Raw genomic sequence first — 12,038 nt, 5'->3', positions numbered from 1 at the left:
AAAAGAATTGAGGTTAAAGGAAACATGTTAAAGAAGACAACGAGGAGCTAGAATATCCGCCATTAGCCAGATATTATGGCGCGGATCACTCCCGATATTAACTGGGGATGGTGATTTATTGGGAAAAAAAGAAAGGAAAAGGATTTTACCTCATTTAGACTTGTAATAGGGTAGAAACTACCCTAATATATAAAGGGGAGAACCTTTTCATTTTTCGGTCACTGTTGGCACATATATCAAAGTTTACATTTGTCTTTTAGCAATTGTTTAAGTGTTCTTCAAGTTGTTCATTAATTCAGTCACAACCGAGCTCTAGTCCGAGAGCTCGATCGGGACCGATTATTGGCATTCAAACCTAACGCTAGGCTTAATCACTTCGTCACATTTGGTTTGATCGTTTTATTTTCCTGTAATTTAATTATTTGTTGTTCTTTGACCATTCATGTTAGATTAAACCACATATTTTTTAAATCGCGTACAAATTTAATTGTATTACTCATTTTAAGGGTAAATAAAATTAATACTAGATAATTCATGTTTTGTATAACCATCTGATATCCGTATGACCAATTAAAACCACTTGCTATCAAAGGTTCCTCTATTCTCGAGGTACGAATCGGAGACCTCTAATTATGAAGATAGAAAGATCTCATTCATTCCATGACACCCTTCCACTATTAGAAATTCGGACAAAATCGTCCAAAAAACTGATCAAAGTTGGCCGGTTATGGCTAATAACCGTCCAAAATACGACCATTTACGTGTGGACTCTATTTTGAAGGTCGGAAGGGCATACCGACCAACTTTGGTCGATCAATTAAATTCAAAAAAAAAATATTGCAGGAAAAACCGACCAAAGTTGGTCGGTATTTTAATTATGTAATAAAAAATGCACCATCTGGGAATCAAACCGGAGTCTGTACTACGACAGGATACTATTCTACCACTAGACCATTGGTGCATTTTGTTTTAAGACTATCTTTTATTTCATTTATACTCTTTAGTTGTATTTTCGCACGAAAATAACTGACCAAAGTTGGTCGATTTTATTAAAAAAGTAATTACCGACCGAAGTTGGTCGGTTTTTTAAAATGACCGGCCGAATTAGCTGACCAATTTTGGTCATTTTTTTAATATTAATTTTAATTTATTTTAAATGAAAAATCAACCAAAGTTGGTCGGTTTCTTGAAAAATAATTTTCGCGGGACTCAAAAATAGTTTTCCGCATTTTTGCACTAAAGAAAACTGACCAATGTTGGTCGGTTTTCGTAAAAAAAAAATTAAAAATTAAAATATTTTGAAAAACCGACCAACTTTGGTCGGTTTTTTGACTGTTTTTTGACCGATCAAAAATGATCGGTCGATCTTTGCCGAATTTTTAGTAGTGTTCGGTGATGAACGACATATTCTTGCATCTTTTTGTATCCTTTGTTAAAATTTCAAACTCAGCCACCGGGGGAGCTAGAAATCAAGTTGCGGGTTCGACCACACCCAATAACTTTAATACAATCTTTATATTTATCTTAGAAAACTTATTTAATATATATAAATTATTAGTTTAGAAATAATAATTTAAAAAGACGATAATCTTGAACTCATAACTTCAAATCCTTACTCCGCCACTTCTTTGTCCAAAAAAAAAAAAAGGTGTGCCTTCCCATAAATTCTCGAATGAGGATGTGAAAATATCACGAAGGGAATAGGGTACGTATAATCATATTACAATCTACTAAGAGTACTACTGGTACGAGGTCTGAGTTTGATAAAGATTTAAAGTTAGTCAATCGGAATATACAGACTTGTCATTTCCAAGAACTCAATGCCAAACAATTAGAAGGCTTTAAAGTTTAAAGTATTCTCAATTTGGACCAAGCTTAATCAATGGCGTGTAATGGTCCCACTTACTTGATATATCAAATAAAAGTGGACCCACCAAGATATTATCAATCCTTTATTGCCACGTGTCCCTTTAATGTGCACACTAACCTTATTTTCTACAATCATCAAATGGGCATTGAATTGATTGCTTTAGCAATAAGGGTTCAGTAATTTTCAAACCAAAAAAGGCAGTACGATAAACAAAGTATTTCATGTTGACGTAGAGTTTGAAAAAGTGAAGCACCTAAAAAGATATGATATAAGTAACCTATTATAATGTAATTATTATAAGTGACTGATTCCATGGCTCGAACTCGTAACTATAAGCTTCTATCGTTACTCCAATGCTTCTTCAAATAATTTTATAGCCAGCAAGAAAATAAGTTACATGCATACGTAGTGTAAAAAAGTTTACAATCAATCCAATTTAATAAGATATTATGTGATATTTATTGCATCAGATCTATATAAATAGGGGCGGATCTACCTTGAGAATTCGGGATGGTACGGCACCCGCCTCCTTCGGCTAAATTTTTTAATATATAAGTATATATCTAGGCAAAAACATATATGTAGTTAAAGTGTCATCCACAATTCACAAATGTGATGCGGGTGCCCCCGAAGATAAATTAATCTAGTAAAACAAACAATTTGTACTAGTTAAGCTATTCTTTAAGCAAATTTTATAATTGGAGGTGTTCATTTAGTAATTTTTTTGTTGGGCAATTTCCTTCCACAATAGAATTTAGATTAAGCTTGAAAAAGGATTAACTAGACAATATTAAACTTATTTGTCTATCTTTGTGAATAGAAGGCTTAATCAACTAATCGGAAGTAACAAAACTTTTTATTGAGCCGACTTGCCGGTCTGTGTGGATAGAGGTCGGTATACTTTTTACCTAAAGAGTGGCACCCGCAACCTTTAAATCTAGGATCCGTTAAGGAATTTCATTTTCATACCTGTTATTGTATAATCAGTATATAATCTAACTATATCGGCCAGAAAAAGTAAATAGTAAATTCAGCCGACTATTTGTGTAAGATTCATAAAAATTATACTCTATCAGTACACATAAGTTTAAAAAAAAAAAATAGTACTCTTATATTTCTCTCGTATGTTAGGTATTCTATCATATAAAGACATTCAGAATTTGCCAACTTTTCATTGCAGATAATGAATTCAAATATGGAACTCCTAAACCAAGAAGTTGAAAATTTAAGCTCAAATATTCAACTAGGGGATTTGGCTTTGTCAAATGAAGGTTTTTCTATTCATCATCAAAGAATTCATCATATTGATCATGATCAAATTCCCATGATTATGGCTTTCAATAATGATATGAATTTGTCAAGCAATATTAGTAATTCCCAAAATGTTTATGATCCAGTAGGAGCTCAATTCTTTACATTGGGAGGTCCAACTTATGGCATAAATTCAATCCCAGAATCAGATTTTTTGATGAATAATATTTCAACTCCTGCACCTCCAGTGTCAATTGGAAACGGAAAAGTCAATGGAAATTATGTACTTTTCTTTTCCTTTGATCTGTTCACTTTCTTCATCGTTTCAGTATTCTTTTGTAGTCATTGTATTTAGTTTTCTTGTTGCTGGTCCTATGTATAGAACCAATTTCTGGATTGAGCACAGTATGAAAAGATCTTTTAGATGCATATATATATATATTCTTCCGGGGATGATTGGGGCGTGGACATAATGGTCTTTATGATACAATCGATAATTCGTTTCATTTTAATTCACTTAGGTTTTGCCCTATAGCTTCTCTAGTTCTCTTAGCTATCGTTACATATTTTTTACTCGTGGAAAGTGGAAAGGCAGAAGCATCGGATTCCATAACTGCAAAACACAGGATAGATGTTGGGTTGGGTATATGAGGAAGCAATCCTTTGACCCTAGTAACGTGTTTTAAAGTCGTACAGGTCTAGGCAAAAAACGAACAATATTACTAGTTAATTGGCGGGGCCGTTCCATATGTTTCATCTTTTTCCCTTTTTTTTCCTTCACAAGATTTCATGTTTATTTGAATTTGATATGTGGGATTGGATTCTTTATAGCAGAATTGTGGTGGGAAAAAGAGAAAAAGAAAGAACGATAGAGCAGCTGATAAACCAAGAGAAGTTGTTCATGTTAGAGCAAAGAGAGGTCAAGCAACAGATAGCCACAGTTTAGCTGAAAGGGTAAATATTTTTCATGCATATTGTTAATAAAATTTATAACTTCTATAATTTAAAAAAAAATTCAAAATTAGATTTAATATATTAATCTTAATTTATTTGCACTTTGTGACTTAGCTACGACGTGAGAAGATAAATGAAAAATTGAGATCCTTGCAAGAATTGGTTCCTGGATGTTATAAGGTACGTAAAACAATCCATCTTCTTCTTCTTTTTTAATTTAAAAAAGAATTCTGAAATCCTTAAATTTTAATGAGTTATAGTAATATTATTTGATAATTCTAGAAGAAAATTAAAGTTCTAAGATGTTTTAATTGCCATATAATTATGAGTTCTATAACTTAAGTAATATATGGTTGCAGACAATGGGAATGGCAGTGATGTTGGATGTAATAATCAATTATGTTAGATCATTACAAAATCAAATTGATGTAAGTCACAAGATGATCAAAATCTTCTTCTTATTATATGGTGCCAAAACTCCAAAATAAATCAGTTAACCTATTTTCTAATTATATTAATGTATCCATAATTATTTTCCTTTTAGTTTCTTTCCTTGAAACTGTCAGCAGCAAGCTTGTTTTATGACTTCAACTCATCAGAAATGGAAGCTATGGACTCAATGCAGCAGGTGCATCTTCTATATTTGGTGATAGATTTTCTATTTTTCTCATTTTTTTCCTATTAGTATTTGTTGGTGTTGTGTGATAGTTTTATCTAAAAGTTTAAACTGTTAGAGAGATCGCACAATGCCTCATCACGTGGGGTTGATAATGGGTGGCAGTGAGATTCGAACTCAAGACATATGCCTGCTCTGATATTAGAGTTGTGTGACCATCTCATCAAAAAGTTTAAACTGTTAGAAAAAGTGCACTTTTAATTATTTAATTATGTCTTCAACATTTTTTTAATTATTGATCGATATATTCGGCTTGTGAAAAGCACAAGTCTATCAATTATGAAAAGATAAATTTTCTTGAAATTTAAGCTACTTTATCTTTTGAAAATATCCTTGACATATTTCCACCAATTGATTTTTGTAGGGAAAAAATGTTTATGAAGCACAAGGGATGGGAAAGATTGATGGCGAGGGGTATGGTGGATTTCCTCATTTTCAACCATCTTGGCCGTCTCTTTGATCGTACATAAGAAATCTCCCTAAGAAAATATACTCTGAAAAAGTTCCAATAATACCGCAATTATATTTTGAACTCCCATATGGTTAAATTCTGCACTTTCACATAAAAGTATAGGTTCTTTGTATTTAATTTGTTTTTGTTCTGTTTAACTCTAACTTTGGTTGCTCATCAATGAGTTAGTAGCTGGCAATTGTATTTGACGCATCTATTAGCTGAAAAGGCCTAAAGCCGGGCTCTTTCTTCTTGTATCATGCATATTGTAAGTTTTATGCATTGATATATAGATACAAAAGATATTTACACAATCACATCACTTATAAGGTAACTACAACAATAAATCTTTATAATAAATATGATAAATTAATAATTTAATAAAAATAATAATTTTATTATAATAGGTTAAATTCTATTGATGATGTAAAGGGTTTTTACCGTCTAAGATAATGCGGTCATATAAAATAGAAGTAAGAATTAGTCAGTCCGCGTGACATTTCGATCAATTAAGGTTCAATCGTAATGTCATGGGCGGCTTTTCAGCCATGCCCCATATGACCCCTTGGACGCGTCCCATGGCGTCCTAGCAAGCCCCCCAACGCCTAGCGCTATGGACGGCCCCAGGGTCTTGGCTGAGCCAAATGACAAGCGTGCATGCGCCTCTATCGCCCCACCGATAGCCCTCGCCAGCGCCAAGCCGCAGACAGATGCTAACAGTGCCACGCGTGCAGACAACGCCGTGCGCGCAGACCATTTTCTACCTTGTAGAAAACTAAGTCCTTTTTATTATAAATATAGAGTGGTTTTATTTCATGTACTTCCCTTATGTTCCTCTAGCTTAGTTAGGTCAAGTCCTGTAACTTTGGTTTATTTTTTTAAGCATCATTAAGGGGGATAAAACAATCAAACTTTTTAACAAGCAAGCAATTCTCTGTAATGGTGTCTCTCCCCCTCGACACTGTGTTGCCTTTATGCAATAGCTTTCATTAATGCAATCAAGCTTTCTTTTATTCTCAATTCTCTTTTCTGTTCTCTCAATTGTTCTTGACACTGGTTTTCCCGTACGGCACTGGCAATCTAGTTTAACGTACGGAGGGGACTTTAGTTGGCGGATAGTAACTACATAGGTATCGGTTGCTTAGCCTTACGTCGCCCTTCCAAGGAATCTCAGGTGAGACGCCATATAACAGTTGGTATCAGAGCCTAGGCTCGACATCGGGCGAGGGAACACATTGCCATTACACCATTTTTTCTGACCATGGTGAATCATGGGGATCATATCGCGGTCCTTAAAGAGACGGTTGGCGTATTACGACCCATCGTGGATATTGTGCCTGATTTAAGAACCAACCTAGTGCAAATGTGGGACGGCCTAGACCACAGGATACGACAGGCCGAAGGTGACATTGCGAACATCAGTCGCGACTTTGAAGGAGACCGACAAACGGCAGCCACAGAGGCTTTGGTAAATTCGAGGGCCTCCAACAGGAGCATGCCGAGGATTTAGCCTACATGGCTTAAGAGGCAGATAAGGTGACTTCCATAAATCAAACTATAAATAACTTGACAGGAAAACTAATGTTGTCAATGCTGCACTATAAGGCCTGCTTCGAGGAGGCGGAAACCAAATCGGGGGTGCTGCGAACCTCGCCTTCATGGCACAAAAATTGAAAGTTCCTAAGCCAAAGCCATGCAGTAGAGCTCGGAATACCAAAGAAGTGAAAAACTTCATCTTCGACATCAAACATTACTTCGATGCCGTGGGGGGGAGGTACAAGAAGCTAAGAAGGTAGCAACTGCTGCCATGTATCTTCTGGGTGATGCTAAACTCTGGTGGCAGGTGAAATACAAAGCCATTAGAGCCGGTGAAGATACTCTCGAGACATGGGCAGAACTGAAGACAACCATATGCCTACAATTATTCCCCGAAAATGTTGAGTACAATGCATAGAGAAAGCTACGGGAGCTCCGCAAGACCAAATCAGTGTGAGATTATGTGCGAGAATTCTCCTCGCTCATGCTGAACATACGAGACGTAGGGGACAAAGACAAACTCTTCACATTCCTAGAAGGGTTGAAACCTTATGCCCGTATGGAGCTGCAAAGACAAAGGGTAGACACTTTACCCAAGGCGATTCAAGCAGCGGAGCGCCTTGGGGACTATCATGTCCGAGGGGGATAGCCTAACACTGGTGGCCCTAGCAGAAGTGGAGGAGACTAGAGTGTAACCAAATGTAAGGCTCCCTACTCATGTAGTAATAGAGTTGAATCTAACAACAACAACGAGAGAGTAAACCCCCTTCAAGATGTCATCATTGCGGCGGGCCACACTGGAATAATGAATGCCCATATGCACAGGTGAACACCCATCAAAATTTTGATGATAGTACAGATGATGACACAGATGACGCTGACAAGACCGAACCAGTAGGTGCCTTCAATGCAATTGTTGGCTCTATTTCTGAGGCCTGAGCGGGAACCAGTAATGGTATTCGTAAGAAGAATGACCTGGGCCCAATCACCAAGAAAGGGAAGAAAAAGGCGGATGAGAGGACTCATCTTAAACAAGAGAAGACCCCTAATGTCCGTCGAGATGAAGGTAAATGACAAGCCCATTCGGGCGATGATAGACACGGGTGCTACCCACAATTACCTAGCCTCGACTCAGGTGGAGCGCCTTGGTCTAGTTGTAGGAAAGGGCATAGGTCGTGTCAAGGCTATCAACTTACTGCCTCAACTAGTGAGGGGAATAGCCAAAAATGTACCAGTGAAGCTTGGGCCTTACGAAGGAAAATTTCAACCTACGCGTGGTGATCATAGATGACTTCGAGTTGATAGTTGAGTTGGAATTCCTGAGGCAAACCAGCACCATGCCTGTACCGGATGCCGACATGCTACTGATGATGGGAGCCGACATGCTACTGATGATGGGAGTAAACAGGGCCAAACCCTGCATTATCCCGTGCATGCCCATAAAGATGGCCGCAGAGAACATCTCGGCCTTGCAGTTGAAGAAGGGAGTCAAAAGACATGAACCTATGTTCCTGGCTACCCTCTGTATTGAAGATATATAACGCTTCTCAGGTCCCATCCCTGCACACGTAAAGGAGATGCTACTGGAGTTTGAAGACATCATGCCACATGACATGCCAAATCGATTCCCGCCTAAGCGCACTGTGGACCATGAGATTGAGTTAGTGTTGGGCGAGAAGCCACCCGCCCGGCCGCCTTACAGAATGTCACAATCCGAGCTTGCTGAGCTTCAGAGATAGTTGGTGGAAATGCTAGACACGGGAATCATTGTGCCCTCCAAGTCCTCTTATGGGTCCCCTATGCTATTCCAAAAGAAACAAGATGGCACCTTACGACTCTGTATGGATTATCAGACCCTAAATAAAATCACCGTGAATAACTAGTATCTTGTACCGCTCATTGCTGACTTGTTCGATAGATTAGGTGGTGCTAATATGTTCACCAAAATATACCTGAAGACAAGTTACTGGCAAGTCCGAATTGCAGAGGGTGATGAACACAAGACGACCTGTGTTACAAGATATGGGTCGTACAAATTCCTGGTCATGCCATTCAGATTGACGAATGCTCTAGGCACATTTTGCACATTGATGAACCAAGTATTCTGAGAGTACATTGACGAGTTCGTAGTGGTCTACTTGGCCGAGATTGTGATACATAGCAAAACATTGGAGGAACTCCTTGAGCACCTGCGGAAGGTCCTAGCCCGACTGCGAGAACACGAACTATATATGAAGTTGTCCAAGTGCACATTCTCCCAAAAGCAGATTGACTTCCTCAGACATGTCATTGAGGAAAGGCGGATAAAGATGGACCAATAGAAGATTCAGGCTGTCACAGATTGGCCTCCACCTAAGGATATCCACTCCTTGAGGGCTTTCCTTGGCCTATGCAACTTTTATAGGTGATTTGTGAAGAATTACTCTCTCATTGCATTGTCGTTGACAGAACTCCTAAAGAAAGTCACGCATTGGGATTGGATCCCAAGCATGTGGAGGCCTTCAACGCATTGAAAACAGCTATGTCTAGTAGCCCTATCCTGGCCTTTCCTGATTTAGCCAAGCCATTCGAAGTACAAACGGATGCCTCTGACTATGCTCTAGGTGGAGTCTTGTCACAAGAGGGGCATCTAGTTGTGTACGAGAGCCAGAATGACACTATACCGCTCACGCAAAAAAATTATTGGTTGTCGTCCATTGCTTACGCCTTTGAAGGAACTGTTTGTTGGGAACCTCGTTCGTGGTCTAGACAGACAACACAATGATTAACCATTTCATGAGCCAACAAAAGTTGAATGGCTATCAGGCCAGGTGGCAGGAACTCTTAGCGGAATTTCACTTCAACTTAGAGTTCCGAAGTGGGAAGACAAACTAGGTTGCTGATGCGCTCAGTCGGAGGGCCGACCTAGCATCAGTGTGCCTACTCACCACCCTACAGAGGAGTGAGGTAGCAACCACCATAAAATACCAGATACATGATCTACTCATCAAGGATCTTGTTGCACAATATTTGGTTGATCTGGTAGGACAGGGCAAGACTCGCTAGTTCTACATGGAAGATGGATTCCTGAAAGTGAAAGGGAACCGACTTTATGTTCCTAAAAGAGGAGATCTGCACAGGACTCTTCTGATGGAATGCCATGATACTTTATGGGCTGGTCATCCTGGTGAAGAACGCACCATGGCATTACTTCGTTGTGTATATTATTGGCCTCAAATGGCTAATGACGTTGCTCAGTATGTGAAGACTTATCTAGTATGCCAGAAGGCAAGTCGGACCGCTTAACACAAGCGGGAATCTTGGAACCACCTGTCCCGAAGAGACCTTGGGAAAGTTTTTTCCCTTTATTTCATCACTGGATTTCCCAAGGTTGGAGATCTCACAACTATCTTGGTTGTGATGGATCGGTTTTTCAAGTATGCTACATTTATAGCAGCCCTACAATATATATCAACAGAAGATACAACTCGACTCTTCTTCTCTCATGTCGTCAAATATTGGGGCCTACCGAAAGACATCATTAGTAATCGCAACTCACGTTTCACTAGCAATTTTTGGACCCAACTCTTTAAGTGTCTCAAGTCATAAGTGAGTCACAACTCAAGTTTCCATCAGCAATCTGATGGCCAAATGGGGCGGTTCAATAGTATGCTGGAGGAATATCTCCGCTACTTTGTAACCAAATCGCAGAAGAACTGGGTGAAGCTTCTGGATGCTACTCAACTGTGTTTCAATTCATAAAAAGATCTAGTACAAACAAAAGCGCTTTTGAAATATTTATCGGACAACAACCACTGCTCCCACATACTGTGAATGCACCAAACATGTCAAAATCTCCTCGAGCTGCTAGCTTCTCAAAACAATGGAAGCGAAATTTGGAGAAAGTGCGGAGCTATCTTGTCAAATCCTAAAAGCAGATGAATAAGCATGCTGATCAAAATCGTCGATTTGTTGAATACCAAGTAGGAGATAGAGTGATGGTCAAAATCCCAAAGCGATACTTGTGTGCAGGGGTCCATGACCCTCGCCTATTGCAAAAATACATTGGACCCTTGTCCATTGAAATACGCACTGGGAAAGTTACATACCAGGTGGATACCCCAGCCTGGTGGAAAATCTATTCCGTCTTCCATGTCAGTCTTTTGAAACCTTTTTGGGAAGACATGGAAGATCCTTCACGGAGCCAACTCACAAAACCTAGTATTCGAGGCCCCAATTCAACCGGGAAAAAACGTGTTGAAGCTATTCTCGATGATCGAGTGATTAACGCCTCAAGGAATCGAGTGATTAACGCCTCAAGGGAAGATCACCAAGAGTTCTAGGTGAAATGGCAGGGCTGTGATGTAGAGGAGAATACTTGGGAGAGAGGAGCAAACCTCAAAGCCTACAAGAGCCTAATTGATTATTATCTTGCAAGTAAGGCATCGAGGATGTCGCCAACTCAGGTGGGGGAGAATGTCATGGGAGGCTTTACAGTCATGCCCCATGACCCCTTGAACGCACCCCATGGCGTCCTAGCAAGCCCCCCAACGCCTAGCGCCATGGACGGCCCCGTGGTCATGGCTGAGCTAAGTGACAAGCGCACATGTGCCTCTGTCGCCCCACCGATAGCCCTCGCCAGCGAGCCGCAAGAAGATGCCAACAGTGCTGTGCGCGCAAACAACGCTGCGTGCGCAGGCCATAATGCCAAAGTCAATGTTGTTGACAACTGACCTGTTTCTACCTTGTAGAAAACTAAGTCCTTTTCATTGTAAATATAGAGTAGTTTTATTTCATGTACTTCCCTTATGTTCCTCTATCTTAGTTAGGTCAAGTCCTGTAACTTTGGTTTATTTTTTTAAGCATTATTAGGGGGATCAAGCAATCAAACTTTCTAGCAAGCAAACAATTCTTGTACTGGTGTCTCTCCTCGTCGACACCGTATTGCCTTTCTGTCATAGCTTTCATTAATGCAATCTAGCTTTTTTTCATTCTCAATTCTCTTTTATGTTCTCTCAATTGCTCTTGACATTGGTTTTTCCGTCGGACAATAAAAATCTAATCTAGCGTACGGAGAGGAACTCAATTAGCGGATAGTAACTACACGGACATCAGTTGCTAAACCTTATGTCACCCTTCCAAGAAATGTCGGGAAGGAGTCGTTTAACAGTAAAAATGTACACTGTTTCAGAAAAGAATCTAATCTTTAGTACATGAATGTCCAAACGCTAAGATCCTTAACAGAAAGTCAAAATGTCAAATCCCTTTCACACAACAATGAAAGTGAACCATGACAATCCTAATCTCTTGTCAATTTACAT

General features: G+C 39.2%; 1 protein-coding gene across 3 annotated transcripts; it reads left to right on the top strand.

The window, feature by feature from the left end:
• The first annotated feature begins 3,031 nt into the window (after nucleotides 1-3,031).
• Nucleotides 3,032-5,411, top strand: LOC104244263 (transcription factor bHLH75-like). Of its 3 annotated transcripts, XM_009799652.2 has the most exons (7): nucleotides 3,032-3,141; nucleotides 3,271-3,404; nucleotides 3,953-4,075; nucleotides 4,190-4,255; nucleotides 4,435-4,503; nucleotides 4,620-4,703; nucleotides 5,116-5,411. In XM_009799652.2, the coding sequence occupies exons 1-7, from the start codon at nucleotides 3,054-3,056 to the stop codon at nucleotides 5,209-5,211; spliced, it is 660 nt and encodes a 219-aa protein (XP_009797954.1). In that variant the 5' UTR covers nucleotides 3,032-3,053; the 3' UTR covers nucleotides 5,212-5,411. The 3 variants fall into 3 exon arrangements, with proteins under 3 accessions (XP_009797954.1, XP_009797953.1, XP_009797952.1); XM_009799651.2 differs by having other exon boundaries at nucleotides 3,032-3,404; nucleotides 3,956-4,075; XM_009799650.2 differs by having other exon boundaries at nucleotides 3,032-3,404.
• The last annotated feature ends 6,627 nt before the right edge of the window (nucleotides 5,412-12,038 follow it).

This window comes from Nicotiana sylvestris, chromosome 10 (assembly GCF_000393655.2).
Source record: "Nicotiana sylvestris chromosome 10, ASM39365v2, whole genome shotgun sequence".
Classification (NCBI taxonomy): domain Eukaryota; kingdom Viridiplantae; phylum Streptophyta; class Magnoliopsida; order Solanales; family Solanaceae; genus Nicotiana; species Nicotiana sylvestris.
The sequence above is the reverse complement of the archived record's forward strand: the minus strand, read 5'-3'. Positions and strand labels throughout refer to the sequence as shown.

Bases quoted from the DNA above. Each gene is read 5' to 3' on its own strand.
- LOC104244263 (XM_009799650.2), top strand. From the start codon at position 3,054: ATGAATTCAAATATGGAACTCCTAAACCAAGAAGTTGAAAATTTAAGC. The intron at 4,076-4,189 runs GTAAATATTTTT...TTTGTGACTTAG, and splicing joins GCCACAGTTTAGCTGAAAGG to CTACGACGTGAGAAGATAAA. The intron at 4,704-5,115 runs GTGCATCTTCTA...TGATTTTTGTAG, and splicing joins CTATGGACTCAATGCAGCAG to GGAAAAAATGTTTATGAAGC.